Consider the following 16,087-nt stretch of genomic DNA (forward strand, 5'->3'; position numbering starts at 1 on the left):
AGACCCCAAATGCCCTCGCAGCATTGTTTATGATAGCCAAGACATGGAAGGAGCCTAAAAGTCCGCCAAAAGAGGAATGAGGAAGAAGACATAGTACATATATACAGTGGAATACTACTCAGCCATAAAAAAGAATGAAATAGTGCCATTTGCAGCTACATGGATGGGCTTGGAGGGCAGGATGCTAAAAGAAAAAATCCGTAGAAAGATAAATACTCTTGGTATTTGTGTGATACTAATATATGGAATCTAAAACAAACTCATGAGCATAACGAAAAAGACACAGACTCACAGATACCGAGAACAGAGTGGTGGTTACCTGTGGGGAGAAGGGAGAGGTGAGGGGCAAGACAGGTGTAGGGGATGAAGGGGTACAGACTATTAGGTATAAAATAAGCTACAAGGATGTGTAGCCAATATTGAATAAAAACTGTACAGATTATCAAATATATCTTTTAAACATGTGAGTCGCCATGTTGTACACCTGAAACTTATACCATGTTATGTATTAACTACATCTCAACAGATAAAGCAAAAAACCCCACAGCCAGGCCCAGGTGCTCAGAGTAGGAGGAGATGTGGGGAGGTGGAAAAAAAAAGAAAAGAAAAGAAAACCGGGGCCAGATCCACAGCAGTGATGATGCCAAATCCTTAAATGCTAAGATGCCAGGGAACGCCGAGTGAGACTGTCTTAGACCACTTAGATAGGCAGATCATACGTATTCACCTTTGTGTCCGGCTTATCTCACTCAGCAAAATGTGCTCTAGGTTCATCCATGTTGGCAGAAATGGGATGACGGGATCCAGATGGCGGAGGAGGAGGACGTGGTGCTCGCCTTCTCCCACACACACGTCGGAAAGAATTTCCATGTAGAGTGATTTGCACAGAACATCCTCTGAAGGCTGCCAGAAGACCTTCAACCTCCAAGGAGGGCAAGAAACCCTCCATGTAACTGGGTAAAACAAAAGGAGACAAAAGAGAGAGAGAGAGAGAAAGGAAAGAAAAAAAGAAAAAAGGAATCAGGATGGGACCAGCCCCCCAGAGAGACAGCTGTGAAAGAGGAGAGGAATCCCCACCCTGGGAGGTCCCCTAACTGATGGGGACATCAGCTGAGCAGAGGGAGCTCAAAGCCTGGAGAAAAGGGCAGCAGCCGGACTAGGAGGGCAAGGCAGAGAGGGCTGCACAGACCATCGGTACCACCACCCAGGACACCACAGCCTGAGACTCCCATCCCTGGGGTCCCCCCCAGTACCTGACGCAGAGTAAGTGCTCAGCAAATCTGTACTGAGTGAAAAGATGAAGGGAGGGAGACATTCCTTCAGCTGACGATCGTCTTGCCTGCGTGAAGTAAAGGCTGGAGCTGTGCATTGAGTTGAGGTGTGTTTTCCATCTTATTTTTCTTCCCTGTTCCTTTTTCCACCTGGGCTCCCCTTGGCCTCTAACCCCTACTGTCCCCAGCCCGGGTCGCTGCCTGGGTCTCCAATGGAGCTAAAAAGTAGCACCTAGAACCAGACTTTTTTTTTTTTTTTTTTTATCTCTGCCCCTGGAGGAAGCTCAGCAAGGCTGAAGGGCTGTTCCCATCGTGGCTCAGCAGCAAGGATTCGGATTAGTATCCATAAGGATGCTGGTTTGATCCCTGGCCTTGCTCAGTGGGTTAAGGATCTGGCGTAGCCGTGAGCTGTGGCATAGGTTAGAGACCTGGCTCTAGTACGGCATGGCTGTGGGTGTGGTGTGGGTCTGCAGCTGCAGCTCGGATTTGACCCTAGCCTGGGCACTTCCATATGCGCAGGTGGGGCCCTAAAAACAAAAACCAACCAACCAACCAAAGTAACAAAAAAAAAAAAACCCAAAGGCCTTGTGCACCCTGCTACCCCTTTTAACACATAGGCAGTCCCTCCAACAGCCTTTGAGACCAAGGTAAGGGCCACACCGGGCTCAGGCATCCACATGGATCTGTCAACCCAGAGTGTCACTGGTAGGACACTGTAGGCATGTGGCTGGCGGAGAGCCAATGACTGGAGTGGGGAGGACAAGGGTAACATCACTTTTCAGGGCTTTAATCAGAGTCCTTCTGGAGCAGAAGCCCACTGTCAAATTGAGATCAAAGGAAGATAAGACTTTTTTTGTTTTGGTCTGGTCTGTGGCACGTGGAGGGACCAGGCATTGTACTTGAGCCACAACAGTGACCCCAGCCACAACACCGATCTTCAACCTCCAGACACCAGGGAACTCCTAGCATCTATTTTTATTACCCCTTATCAGCCCTCTGAGAAAGTGGCACAGAGATTGCAGTAGTCACAAACTGTTCCTTGATCTTGAACATCCCTGTGCCACTACCTTTCCGGCCTCTTTTCCCGGGGTCCAGTCACTCTGTTCGGGAGGAAACCGTCAATCAGATGCTGCCTGGCAAGGCCCTGTGACCAAGTGAAACCAATCGGAGTACCCAGGACCCCCTCCGCGATGATTGGTCCAGGGTTGGACACGTGACCGCCGGTGGACCAATCAGAGCCCTCCTTGTACCCCGATTTTTTCTGCGCTTGTTTCCCTTCTGGATGTAAAACCCTGGGGCAGGCAGCTGTGGAGTCCTTCAGTATGTTTAGAAGCCTGAGGGAGGAAAGGTAAGAGAGAGGCCAAGAGAATCAAAAGGTGAGAAGAGGGAAAGAGCAATGGAGAGAAAGTGAGCTGATAGCTTCTGATGACTTGGGTCCAGTCTCTGAGATCTTTGGATCTGTGCTGATTCCTGGATCCCTGATCCCCAGTATCCTTCCAAGAGGTCTGCCCTTCCCTTGGAAATCCCTGGGCTCCTCTCACTTGTGGTTCAGACTAGGTCGTCAAGTCCTGCGTGATCATGAGGCACCTCCCAGACCCAAAGAGAGGCACCAGTTGGTATCAGCACCATTGCAAAGGCAATCCTTTATTCTTTACTGAGAACAGGGCTTTTCAGTGCACCGAACCCCGTTCAAGCCGCCCTCTCTGGGCGAGAATGCCCTAGGTGTGAGGGAATGTGTGTTTGGCAGGTGGGCATGGCTGTTTCTGTAAGAAGAACCAGTATTTACACAGCGGGAGCCAGGCCAATCCTGTCCTGTCCTCGATCAAAAACAGTGAAGTACAGCCTTAAGAAGACATCACCCAGGATCCAGAACTCTTTGTCACTCAAGTCTTCTGTGCCTCCACTAAAGTTGCTGTAGCAGCGGCCAGTAGAAGAACCCTGAGGAAGAGGGAAAGACACAGCAGTGAGCCTGAGCCCTCACCTGCTGCTGCCCTCCATATCCAGAGCCAGCTGCTTCTGGGTTTCATCTCCTGCCTTAGGTGAGAGCCGAGTGGCTCTGTCAGCAGCTGTGGAAGCAGGGTGGCCATCCAAGAACCAGGCAGACTGTAGCCCCCCTCCACCCCTCCCTGCTGTTTCCTTCTTTCTGCCCCAGGCTGGCTGTTCTCTCTGCACAGAAGGCCTTTTCTTGCCCCTTTCCCCACAACCTGTTCTTTAAGACTGCGCTCAGCACCTCTCCCCCCACCCCCACTCGGGTGGCCTTCCTGGACCCCTGCTCACCCTCTTTGGCCACTCCAGGCTGGGTTGGGTCACTTGGCCTGGTGGTCCCCTCTCTCTTGCCCATGTCATGCTGGATCTGCCCCTGGCATCCCTTGGCTCAGTCCCCAGGGGTACCGTGGGCACGGAGCCCAGAGGGTTTTCTCACCCTTCCAAAAGGCTGGGGGTTTAGCATCATTGAAATTCCCTCTCTTCCTCAAAGACTTCTTTGATCTCCTTCAGCCTCCTCTCAATTCCCATCAGGAGCTGACGTGCATTAACGCTCAAGTCTGAGCCAGGGGCTGTGCAGTCACTGTGTCCCCTTCATGCAGGAGGGCCTTCAACCCCTGCCCAGGGCTGGTCTGGTGTCCCAGCTCCCAGAGGGGGAACTGGGCCTTATGAAGGGCAGGTGCAGCCTAGGACTCGGGAAACCCTCTAATCATCATCCAAACCAGGGCACTCTGGAGATGGGCAGGGAGACTGTGGGACAACACACTGGCAGTGTCCTCAGCCAACCCCCCTGTCCCTCAGCCTGATGATCTCAGGGATTCTGTGTCATCCATCTGTGGGCCCTGGTTGACTGGAAGCTCCTTGAGGGCTGAGGCCCTTAGTGGTCCCCTCTCCTTGTGCCTGGCACTGCGCCTGCCCGGGGTGGAGTCTCCATCTTTATTTCAGGATGGTGGTTGTCCTAGTCTTCCCTTTGCCTTCAAGAGGTTGGTTTTGTGAGAGGCGCTGGGCATCTCCCCCACCCCCAGGTGGTGGGAGGTGAGGGGAGTTGGGGGGAGGGTCTTAGCAGCACCTGCAGTGGTCATCTTGATCTGTAGAGGGCCCCATCCTCCTGACATCAACAGCCCAATGGTTCCTTCTAGTCCAGATATGAGAATCAGCCCCCATGGTTGGCCCCTCACCTTTTGGATGTAGGCTTGAACAGGAACTGGGTATTGGACATTGTTAATGATGAAGATGAAGTCAGGCAGGGTGTTCATGGTACTACACTGGATCAGGAACTGTTAGAGAACGAGGGAGAGAGGTTGGCCCAGCTGATCCTTCCTGAGTGAAGATCCCCAGAGTGACCCTGTGGAAAGTTCCTTCACCTCCTCCTGGAAGGGTTTAGCTTTGATGAGCTTATGGATGTTGATGACTTCTTTAGTGGGGCCAATCAGCAGCGAGGAACCAGTATCCATGACGGCCTGGCAGCCACTCTTACAAGCAACAACATATCCTCTCCATGTGATCCTGAGAGACAGTGGGACAAAGTGGCACCACAATCACTCTGAAGTTTCCTCTCGCTGCTGCCCACCCCTCCCCTCCCCAAGACTCTCCAGAACAGTCTCCAGATCATGCCCCACTCTCTTTTCCTTTGCTCTGGTCATTTCTCCTTCCTTGATTTCCTTTCAGTTCTTGAATGCACCAGGCTCTTTTGTGCCTCAGGGCCTTGGCATGTTCTTGTTACCCTTTCTAGAAGTCTTCCATCCCCTTTAGTTAATTTCTCCTCCTTATCCAGGCTTCAGCTTAATTGTCCCATTTCAGGGACATGGATCAGGCTTTACTCCTGGCCATTCTCCATCAACACTTCCTCATGTCTAGCATGGTGCAAAGTGGCTATTCATTCTTTTTCTGACTCTTTTCTTGTATGTCTGCCTTACTCTATACTAGGTCTCTAAGAAAAAGTCCTATTGTCAAGTGCCCAGCACACAGTAGTTCCACACCTTGGGTTTGTTGAATGAATGAATGAAGACACGAATGAGGGACAACCAGAGCCCTGTTTCTGGAACCTGAGCAATAATGTGTCAACACCCAGAGTGACGGTGGAGGTTCTCTGGGGCAGCAGATGCTCATTAGAGTGATGGGGAGGGGGACACAGGATACCATGGGAGAGGCTTTCCCCCAGCCACTGAGGCCCCTGGGCACGTAATGACTGAGCTTTCCCAGGGGCTTCCAAAGGACATGGAAGCTCTTGTGTGAGGGGCTCAACTCCTGCCTCTCGTTCTGAGGCCACTCTTGGATCCCAGCTCCCTGGTGGTCTCTTCATAGTCCCTGTCCCCCTGTGTGCCTGGGATGAGGCTGGGTGAGTCAGGGTCAGGAGGTGTCTCTCTGTCTGATGTGCTTTCCAGTCTCGGGAATGCAGCCAACCTCTGTGCACTTCTGGGTAGCTTCTCCCTAAGGAGACCCATTTTCCCAGTTTGTCCAGGACGTGTCCTGTTTTCCCACTGGCGACCCTGTGCCCTAATCACCTGCTTGGGCCTGGGTAGCCGAGGACGGTTGGTCATCGTAGCACCAGCCTGCTCAGGCTCGTGGAAGTCTCCCTGATCCTCCTGTCAGGACACTTCAGGGTCCTCAAACCATGCTCCCCAACTGCCTCCCAACGTGGTCGCTGCAGCCTCCTTGTGTTGCACCAGCGTCTCTGGTCCCTGGTCAGGACCCTCATCAGGACCCTGGTCAGGACCCTCATCAGGAAGCATGGGTGATTATAAACCTCTGGGAGGTGTGTGTGTGTGTGTGTGTGTGTGTGTGTGTGTGTGTCTGTATATCTCTGTGTATCTGTGTGACTGTATGTGTCTGCTTATGTGTTTCTGTGTGTGTTGTTTTATGTGCTTCTTTGCGTGTCTTGTCTGTGGAGTGTGTATATCTGTATGTGTGTGATGGTGTATCTGTGAGTGCATGTGTGTGAGCCTGTCCCTGTCTGTGTGCATGTGTGGGGACATCCCTCAGGGTGGCCCTCAGAGGGAGGGGCTTACCTGTCCAAGGCGATCTGCCAGTAGTTGGGTTTTGTCAGGGGCACCCACTTGAGCTCTCCTTTATAGAAGCTTCTGTCCACGCCACCAAACATCACCACGCTGCCCTCCTCTTTGTTGCTAAGGAGGAGAGGGAGAGGGAGAGCTGAGTGTAGGAGAATAATGGGTGGCTTTTCTCAAGCTTGGCCACTCACTAGGCACTGTTGAGGGCTGTGTTTATCCACCCGTCACAGGCACTGCTACGATCCCATTTTACAGATGCAGGAATTGAGGCATGGAGGGCTGAGTACCTGACCAGCTAATGAGTGGCCAGAAGAGGTTTGAACCTGGGCATCCTGGCCAGGCTCTGACCACCCACCCTTCCTAGAGGGACTGGTCCCCTCCTGCAATCTGACTGCTGAGAGAATCCCTCAGGGAACCCCAGACAGGAGGGCTGGGGAATCCACTGGGCCAGCCTGTCAATTTTCAGGAAAGCTGAGACCTGAGGGTGCCAAGGGCATGGATCAGGCTCACCCAGGGCCCAGTTCCTGGGCCCGTGATCTGTGCTGTCCATGGGCCCCCCCATTCAGCAGGGCCCCGTGCCTCTGCCATTTCTGTCTTGAAACTCAAGCTTTTTCACAAGGGGTCCCACATGTTCCTTTTGCACTGGCCCCTGCCAGTGCTCTAGCTGGTCCTGGGCTCCTGGTCAAATGTGAGTGAGGAAGAAAGAGTCCCCCCATCCCTGCCATTCTTTCCATATCGAATCCATCAGTGAATCCTGTTCTCTCGTCCTCCTGCCTGTATCCTGACCCCTCCACTGCTCCTCCTCTTCCCTCCACCTCCCTGGACCAAGAGCTTCCCTTAGCCCCAAGAAGATGGATGTGTTACAAGAAAACTTTAATTATAAAAAACAGATATAGTCCTGGGATCATTGTTGGTCGACCCTTGTCTAGACTCTTTCTCAGGAAACTTTGGATTGTGTGGTCTAGACATTTTCATGCAAATGGAAGTATCGTACAGCCAATGTGGAGAGAGGGCTTGTCCCACTGAGACTCACGTGCTCAAGTAGAAGGCAAAGACAGGCTGAGCGATGAGGCCTCGTTTCCTTAGGTTGTCAAAGACGGGGGTTGTGTCTTCAATGGCGAGGCCGGGGTAGCCTAGGCCCAGCATACCATCAAACATTGCATGGTCAAAGGCCCCATTTTGTTCCCACTGACTGTAGCCAAATTCCTGGCCCATGATGATAAGGTTTGAGATCTGTGGAAGTGGGGGGCAGTTCCCATGAGAAGTTTTGGGAAAAAGGGCTGGGGCAGGGCTGGGGTGTAGGGGAGCAGGGAGATGCCATTAGCTTGCAGAGAACTAAGGCCTGCCTGAGCCCTGGCTGACCACAGGCCAAGCTGGGATGGGGATCCAGTTCAATTTTTGCTGGGCTGTGGATTTCAACCCATGGCTGCTCCTTCTGCAAACGCTGTCTGCAGTTAATAGACTGGACTTATGCCCTTGTCCTGGGGGGAGAGTGAGACTTCAGGACAGGACCAAATGGTTCCCACCTGAGGAGAACTTGAGTAGAGGGCAGGGTAGCTTTCTCTTTGGAATCCTTGAGATCTGATGGCAGAAAGGGATGAGTTTGTTGCAATGCATTGTGGATCCTGCATCCACACAGTAAGAAAGATGCCCATTATACAGTGAAGCTGCAAAGTTCTTAGGAAAATTCAGCCTGAGAGACATGCAGTGTGTGTGTGTATGTGTGTGTATGTGTGTGTGTCAGGGAGAGAGAGAGAGAGAGAGAGAGAGAGAGAGAGAGAGAGAGAGAGAGAGAGAGAGAGAGAGAGAGAGAGAAAGGAAAGAGGAAGAGAAAGAGAATACCCAGGCCCTTTTGGGATGTCTGGCCTTGGGTTTAATTAGATTCTCCAAGACCGCCTAGAGTAAGAATGCATTTATCAGGTTGCTCCCACATCTGCGGCCCCATTCCTCCTCTGCCTGTGTGCCTGAATCCCTCCACTGCCCCCCAGGAGCCCCAGATCTGTATTATTCTCTCTCCCCCAAAACTCTGCACCTGCTTAGTCCTGACTGTCCAGCCCAGCTTCGCTTCTTACCAGATAGGTGAACTTGGCCAAGGCCTTCGCTCTCTGCACCTCAGTTCCCTAATCTGTATAAAGGAGGTAATAATAGTACCTGCCAGGGGGTGGGGGTGGGACTGCAGGGTTAAACAATAATCACGATGGAAGTGCCTGGCACAGTGCCAGGCCCAGTTGGGGAATAGAAAGGTGCCTGTTTTATTCTCCCACCCCCTGCTGCCAGCAAAGTGGCACCTGAGCAGCAAATTCACCCCCCCAGACCTCTCTCTGGGTTAGCCTTCCTGAGAGTCTGTGTGTCAGCAGGTGTACTTGCTCCCCAGGGACAGAGTCCTGCAGGGTCAGTGACCGGAAAACCACTTGGGACTTTGGGAAAGGTGGGCCCTCCCAAGGGATCCTGTGTCTGTCTGGGAAGCAACAGTCCCATCCAGGACTGGCCCTGCCTGATCTTGTGGTGTCCACATTACCCGAACTGTGTCATAGCCAAGATATCCTGACATCATCCCAGAGGCATATTCCAGTTCAATGGGCACACCTGAGTACCGGAAGGTAGTGGATTTAAAAGGGTCGAAGACCCGGTGTGTATCTGCAGACAGAGGAGATGAGTGTCCGTAAGCTTGCTGAGGATGGAGAAGGGGGTTGGGGGGAGCATAAGGGTGGTTGAGGGGGCACTCACTACAGGCCCTGCTTTGGCAGTAGATGGAGGGCACCCACAAGTCAGATGAGCCGGTATCAAAGATGACGCTGAACTCCTGTGGGGGTGTTCCGATGCTGATGTTGCCCACGTAGGCCATCTGTAGGGGCCGGGGAGGGGTGGTCAGGGCAGGCCGGGCTGCCCTGGTCACCCTGGTTTCTCAACGTGCCACCAACCTTGAGATTGTCCCATGTCAACAAAGTCCCTTGCCCACGGCCCCGCCTCACAGCCTCTGCTCAGACCAGCACTCATTGGAGCAGCTCTCCAGTGTCCCCCTTAAGGCCCAGCCTGAGCACTCCTTCTCCTTCCTTCGCCCAAACACAAAGCATGTCCTGTCAACAGCACACAGTTGGCCCTTTTATGTGACATTCATTTATTCTTTGCCTGTGTCTTAGGCTGGCCTATGTGTTCTTGAGGATGAGCTTAGACCTTTTTTAAAATAGGTAGCCATAACCATAGAATATTAGATTTCTATAGTGTCACCCACCAGAGGGGCTCAATAACTTTTTACTGATATCACTTTTGGTTCTTTGGAAGCTGAACCTCCTCTGCCTGGGATTTCCAACTTTCTTTGCAGTTGGCTTTATTGTTTGATCAGACATGGCTCACACTTTATCTGTAGCGCAGTGGCTTCCTTAGTTCGAAGAGAAGAATCTTCCTCATGCCAATGACATATCTCTGACACAGAAATGGAGGTTTACCTGCCACCTAGTCATTGCCGGGCCCGGTCACCGCAGACCAAGAGTTGAGGGTTGGGAGTGACTGCTCCTCTGGGTATGAGGTGCCAGATCCCCCTGTGGTTCTGCTTCCTGCAGGGGACCCAGCCCCAGCATCCCTCCTGGCCCCTTCAGGGGAACCCCAGGCTTGACCAAAGCACCAGGGGGCGCTGTGGGGCCATCCTTCCTGGGTACTCACATCAAAGTAGTTCCTCAGAGGTTGACGAGAGACTTTCCCCTGAGGAGCAGGTTTCTGGTTCAGGCGGTTCTGGATCATGTTGAAAGGATGTTCCTTCAGGAAATTCTTCAGCAAGCCTTTTTCTCTGAGGTTTTCTCGGATGGACTTGACCTTTGTTAGAGGGATCCTTTCACCGTGCATTGGGAAAGGAAACAAATAAGAGATAGGCAACAGCTGTCCATTTTGTAGAATGACTGTCACAACACTGAATTTTCCAGGCATGTTTCTTGCAGAGAAGATGGCAACGACCTAGGTTGGAATATAGGTTCTTCTTTTTTTTTTTCTTTTTCTTTTTCTTTTGTCCTTCTACGGCTGTTCCCGCGGCATATGGAGGTTCCCGGGCTAGGGGTCTAATCGGGGCTGTTGCTGCCTGCCTACACCACAGCCACAGCAATGCCAGATCCAAGCTGTGTCTGCCACCTACATCACAGCTCACAGCAACGCTGGATCCTTAACCCCCTGAGCGAGGCCAGGGATCGAACCCGCAACCTCTTTTTTCTAGTCGGATTCGTTTCCCCTGCGTCACAATGGGAACTCCTGAATACAGATTCTTTTGTTTAATCTCATATAAGCCATATGACCATTTGGAGCCTCAGTTCAGTCATCTCTAAAAAGTGGACTAAAATGACCTCCACACCCTACATAGAGTGTTCTGGCTCTTAAGTAAAATGATGTAGGCGATGTTCCTGATATGTGGGGAGTCTCAACAGTGGCAGCATTACCATCGCTATTGTCATCCCACTGTATCTGCCTCCTGGAAGTTCTGGGAGGAAGACAGAAGTGGGATCAATATCCCCTTTTCACAGAGGAGGGGTTTGAAATGCAGGACAGGGAGTTGGGGGTGTGGCTATGGTCACACTGCTTGTTAGAGGTCAAAAGGTCTAGCTTCTAATCTTTCTCCAGGGCTCAATCAGAAGAACGGGATGAGAGAGGAAGCCAGGAGAGGGAAATATATTTCAGAAATCAAGATGCCACAGAAGTGAGGAAGAATCAAAATTGAAAGAAAAAAAAAAGAAAGGAAAAAAAACAAAGCCTCAGAGTGCTCTGCATGCACAGAGACAGCCAAAGAGATGGAGAGAAAAAAAAGAGAGATACAGAGATGACGCCTCAGAAACACGCAAATGCAGGAGAAATGTTGTTCCACTGCACCACACTGACAGTTGCACAGGTTGTGCATTGAAGAAATCCAAGGAGTGCCATTTTTCACATAGATCATGATGGGACTCTTGACCCAGAGTTGTGCAATCCTGCAGATCAATCCCAAGACCCTTGGGCCCCATGGTTTCCATGGCAAGGTACTTGCCAATCAGTGAGAGTTGAAGTTTAAGACTGTCAGGAATGATGACATTCCCTTCTAACCCTGATGGGTAAATGAATAAGAGCATGACAAGAAATATTCCAGAGAGAGAGAGAGAGATGGTGTCACTTCTAGTCCCCATACTTACATGACTAAACACTCTGAGAGGGTCACCAGCCCAAGAATCACAAGCCACTTCATACTCCTTTCCTGGGTCCAGGTATTCAGGAAATAGCAATACCTGAGCATGCAGTGGTGGCCAGAAGCTCCTTAGTATATATGCCCGAATTGTCCTCTGTTGGCCACTAATGGACCTGATAAGAAATACAGATCTCCTGATAAGATCTTTACCTCCATCAGTGTCCTTGGGGAGTGGACGTGGAAAATTCTCAGAATACAGAGATTTCTGCTCTAATCTCTTCCTTGGAGCCTGGCTGCACAACCAAACAGAAGCGCGGACTAACAAAGAGTTGGGAGACTCTTGTGACATTGGAGATGAAACACTGCTAATAATGTGATAAAAATAAGTGCTGGGGGCTATGCTTGACATTTCACAATCTCATGTAGTCTTGGCGGCCACTTTGTGAGGTATGCCTTTCTGTCCTCTGTTGGAGCGGAGATTTTGAGGAGGAAAAGAGGTCAAATGGCAAAGTGAAAACTTTAGGGGCAGCCCACTGACATACAAGTGGCTTTAGGTAGGGACCCATGGCACAGATCATGGCATCTGGGATGCCACTTGGCTTCCAAGACCTAGGCTAGAGGGAATTCCAATGGCACAGTTTTACTATTGGAAGAAATGGGATGCATGCCTCCAAAAGATGTTTTGCTCATCCGACACACATTAATGGAGGACTCTGTGTGCTGGGGTCCAGGTTAGATGCCAGGAAGTCAAACATGAGTAAAACGCAGGCAGTCCTTGTCTTCAGGGAGCTGGCAGTCTAGGGCAGTTCTCACAAACTCATGGCCCAGGTTGCAAGAGCAATGAATGGCCTGGTTGGATGGGCATCCTGGGCTGGGGCAGCCTCTCCTCAGCTCCAAGCTGAGTGGCTGCCATGCTGGAAAGCAGGCTGGTTGGGCAAGTTTTCCAGAGAAGTCAGAAGTCTGGATATTTATGTAAAATCTTCTGATTTCACATGTTAGCTAGTAATTCTCTCCCTCTCTTCTTTTTTTTCTTCCAGAAACACATAGTGTGATCTGTCGGGAGACATGTTTCTACAATCTTTTCTTAGCCTCTCTGCTTCTACTTTCTATGCTGAAAACTCCATCTTGTCCTGCTTTACTTTACCCTGTATTCCTGCTTGATAAACAGTTGCAGCACTGGTAAATAACTTAAGCTTAAGAACAAAGACCAAAAGGCATAAGTTATTCATGTGGTCAGCTGAATGAGGACATATGCCTTGGTCTAGGCATGCTGGACCTGTGCAGATAGACAGGCTGCTTGCACAGCATGAGATGTCCTGTTAAAATAAGAGAAAGGGGAGCCTCATGGTCCCAGGGGGTTTATGAGGGGTGGTTAGCAGGATATGCATCAGCAAGGAGAACGAGGTGCAAACCCAGGCACCCTGGGTTGCTGCAGATAGGTGTGCATCTGTGGAAGCACAATGATGGTTCTCTAGATGCTATGCATAGACAGCTGAAGCCAGGCTTCCTCACTGCTAATGATTGTTAAATGCCTAAAAGTCAGAATAAAAGCTTAACCAGCTACCAGCTATGTGACTTTTAAAATAATAAAAGAATTACATCCTGCACCTACAGCCCCCTCCTCATTTGCTGTAATCCTAAAGAGCACAATAAAAGCAGTGTGGTTTCTTGAGGCAGCGCTCTTGGTCCCCGAGCCCTTGAGTCCCCCTCTTCTCGCCTTTAATTAAGATAAATGTCTTTGTGTTTTATGTTAACTTTTTCTTAAGTTTCACAGCACCCATTCCTCAGCCCTCACCTGCTGAGCTGGTCTTAGCAGTGATCCCAACCTCAAGTAACTGTGTGCTTGATTCAGCCTGCAGGCTGTGCAGGCTTTTCTTTCTGGCCTGGAGGTGGGAGTCAAGAGGAGACAGAGAGGAGGTTCCATTCATGTTGGTCAAATGAATAGAGACCGAGTGCATCTTAACCATGTGAATTTTCATTCCATTTGCCGAAAGTCCACCAGGGGCAGATAAGCCAACAAGTTCAATATTTTATACCTACCGTGCACTTGTAATTTCCCATTAGGTTCCATGTCTTGAAACATTTAGTGTGCCCAACAAAGCATACAAACAATTAATTTTTAAGAGTCTTATGAAGCAAAGAAGACCTAAAAAACACCACTCTGAGCTTCGGCTCAGCCTGAGACGAACAGATATACTGGTTTACCTCCTATTGCAGCCAAAGCAAAGTTGATGGCATTTTTTAGCTCCTTCAGGGCTCCCCGGACTTGGGTGTTCCTGCACGAGCTCTGTCCAGATCTATTCCTTGGTCAGAACAGTGGGAGGCTGATCTGGTCACTAGCTGGGTGACAGAAGATGTGGGGGCCACTGGGTCTTTCTCTTCATTTTTCACATTGTTAAAATTTAGGTTTGGCGGTTCAACCCCTGTGGAGATACCTGATAGTATCTAGCAAACAACACACATTATGCTCTTTAACTCAGCAATTCTCCTTCTAGGGACTTATCCCAAAGATACGCTGGCAAAAATGCCACACGTCATATGTGCAAGCTGTTCACTGCAACATTATTTGTAAAACAAAAGATTAGAAACCTACCTTAAGTAACTATATACAGATGAGTGTCAAATCAGGTATAGGGCATCCACACAACTGGGTATAATGTGGATGCAGAGGGGAGTGGAATGGTTGAATCTCCATGGAATATTATTTATTTTGTTTTAATTATTGTAATTAATACAATTGCAGTTTTCTCCTTTTCTTTTGTTAGCACAGTATTCTGTGTGTTTATTTTTTAAATTTTTATTATAGTTGATGATATGGTTCTGTCAAATTCTGCTGACAGGAAAGTGACCCAACCATACACCCATATACATTCTTCTCATATTATTTTCTATCATGTTCTATCAGTAGTGATTGGATATAGTTCCCTGTGCTATATATTGGGACCCCATTGTTTATCTACTCTAAATGTAATATTTTGCATTTCCTAACCTCAAACTCCCAGTCCATCCCACTCCCTCCCTCTCCCTCTTGACAGCCAGAGGTCTGCTCTCTTTATCTGTGAGTCTGTTTCTGTTCTGTAGATAGGTTCATTTGTGACATATTTGAGAATCCACATGTAAGTGTTATAGTATTTGTCTTTTTCTGACTTGACTCTACTTAGTATGAGACTCTCCATTGTCATCTATGTTGTTGCAAAGGGCATTATTGTGTTTTTTATGGCCAAGTAGTATTCCATAGTGTATATGGACCCTGTCTTCTCAATCTATTCAACTGTCAATGGACATTTAGTTTGTTTCTGTGCTGGCTATTGTGAATAGTGCTGTAATGAATATAGTCATGCATTTGTCTTTTTGCGTAAAGATTTGTTGGAATATATGCCAGGAGTGGGATTGCCAGATCATATGGTAGTTCTATATTTAGTTTTCTGAGGAAACTCCATATAGTTTTCCATAGTGGTTTCACCAATTTACATTCCCACCAACAGTGTAGGAGATTTCCCTTTTCTCCACACCTTCTCCAGCACTTATTTGTAGATTTATTAATGACAGCCATTCTCACAGGTGTGAGGTGTTATCTCATAGTTTTGATTTGCATTTCTCTAATAATTGGTGATATTGAGCATTTTTCCATGTGCCTATTGGTTATCTGTATGTCTTCTTTGGAGAAATGTCTGTTTAGGACTTCTGCCCATTTTTCAATTGGGTTGTTTGTTTATTTGCTGTTGAGTTGTATGAGTTATTTATATATTTTGGAGATTAACCCCTTGTCAGTTGCATCTTTTGCAACTGTTTTCTCCCATTGCATAGGTTGTCTTTTTGTGTTTTTTATGGTTTCTTTTGTTGTGCAAAAGCTTGTCCATCTGGTTGTGTCTCACTGACTTATTTTCATTTCTGTTACCTTGGGAGACAGATATATGAAAACATTTGTATGGTTGATATCAGAGAATGTATTGCTTATGTTCTCATCTAGGAGTTTGACGGTGTCTTGTCTTATGTTTAAATCTGTAAGCCATTTTGAGTTAATTTTTGTGCATGGTGTGAGGGAGTGTTCCTTTTTCATTGATTTGCATGCAGCTGTCCAGTTTTCCCAGAACCACTTGCTCAAGAGACTTTTTCCCATTTTATATTCTTGCCTCCTCTGTTGAAGATAAATTGCCTCTAGGTGTCTGGGTTTATTTCTGTGCTTTTTATTCTGTTTTTATACCAGTACGGCACTGTCTTGATTACTGTAGCTTTGTAATGTTGTCTGAAGTTTGGGAGAGTTATGCCAGTTATTCCTCCTGCTTTGTTTTGCTTCTCAGGATTGCTTTGACAATTCTGGGTCCTTTATGGTTCCATATAAATTTTTGGATTGTTTGTTCTAGTTCTGAGAAAAATGTCATGGATAATTTTATATGGATCACATTAAATCTATAGATTGATTCAGGTAGTATGTCCATTTTAACGATATTAATTCTTTCTGTTCAAGAAAATATTATATCTTTCCATTTCTTTGAATCCTTTTAATTTAATTGACTATTGTTTTATAGTTCTCAGCATACAAGTTTTCACCTCCTTGGTCAGGTTTATTCTTAGGTATTTCATTTTTTGTGGTGTGATTTTAAACGTTATTGTTTTTTGTTATTCCTTTTCTAATATTTCATTGTTAGTATACAGAAATGCAACAAATTTCTGAGTGTATCCTGCTA

General features: G+C 48.4%; 1 protein-coding gene across 1 annotated transcript; it reads right to left on the reverse strand.

The window, feature by feature from the left end:
* Positions 1 to 2,884: 2,884 nt before the first annotated feature.
* LOC125123942 (pregnancy-associated glycoprotein 1-like) lies at positions 2,885 to 11,507 on the reverse strand. The gene is made up of 9 exons (XM_047774111.1): positions 11,407 to 11,507; positions 9,923 to 10,088; positions 8,990 to 9,107; positions 8,781 to 8,899; positions 7,296 to 7,495; positions 6,263 to 6,379; positions 4,619 to 4,760; positions 4,433 to 4,531; positions 2,885 to 3,209 (listed from the first exon to the last, which is right to left on the reverse strand). Exons 1-9 carry the CDS (start codon positions 11,505 to 11,507, stop codon positions 3,054 to 3,056), a joined length of 1,218 nt encoding a protein of 405 aa, XP_047630067.1. The 3' UTR covers positions 2,885 to 3,053.
* Between the last annotated feature and the right edge of the window lie 4,580 nt (positions 11,508 to 16,087).

This window comes from Phacochoerus africanus, chromosome 4 (assembly GCF_016906955.1).
Source record: "Phacochoerus africanus isolate WHEZ1 chromosome 4, ROS_Pafr_v1, whole genome shotgun sequence".
In the NCBI taxonomy this organism is placed as follows: Eukaryota; Metazoa; Chordata; class Mammalia; order Artiodactyla; family Suidae; genus Phacochoerus; species Phacochoerus africanus.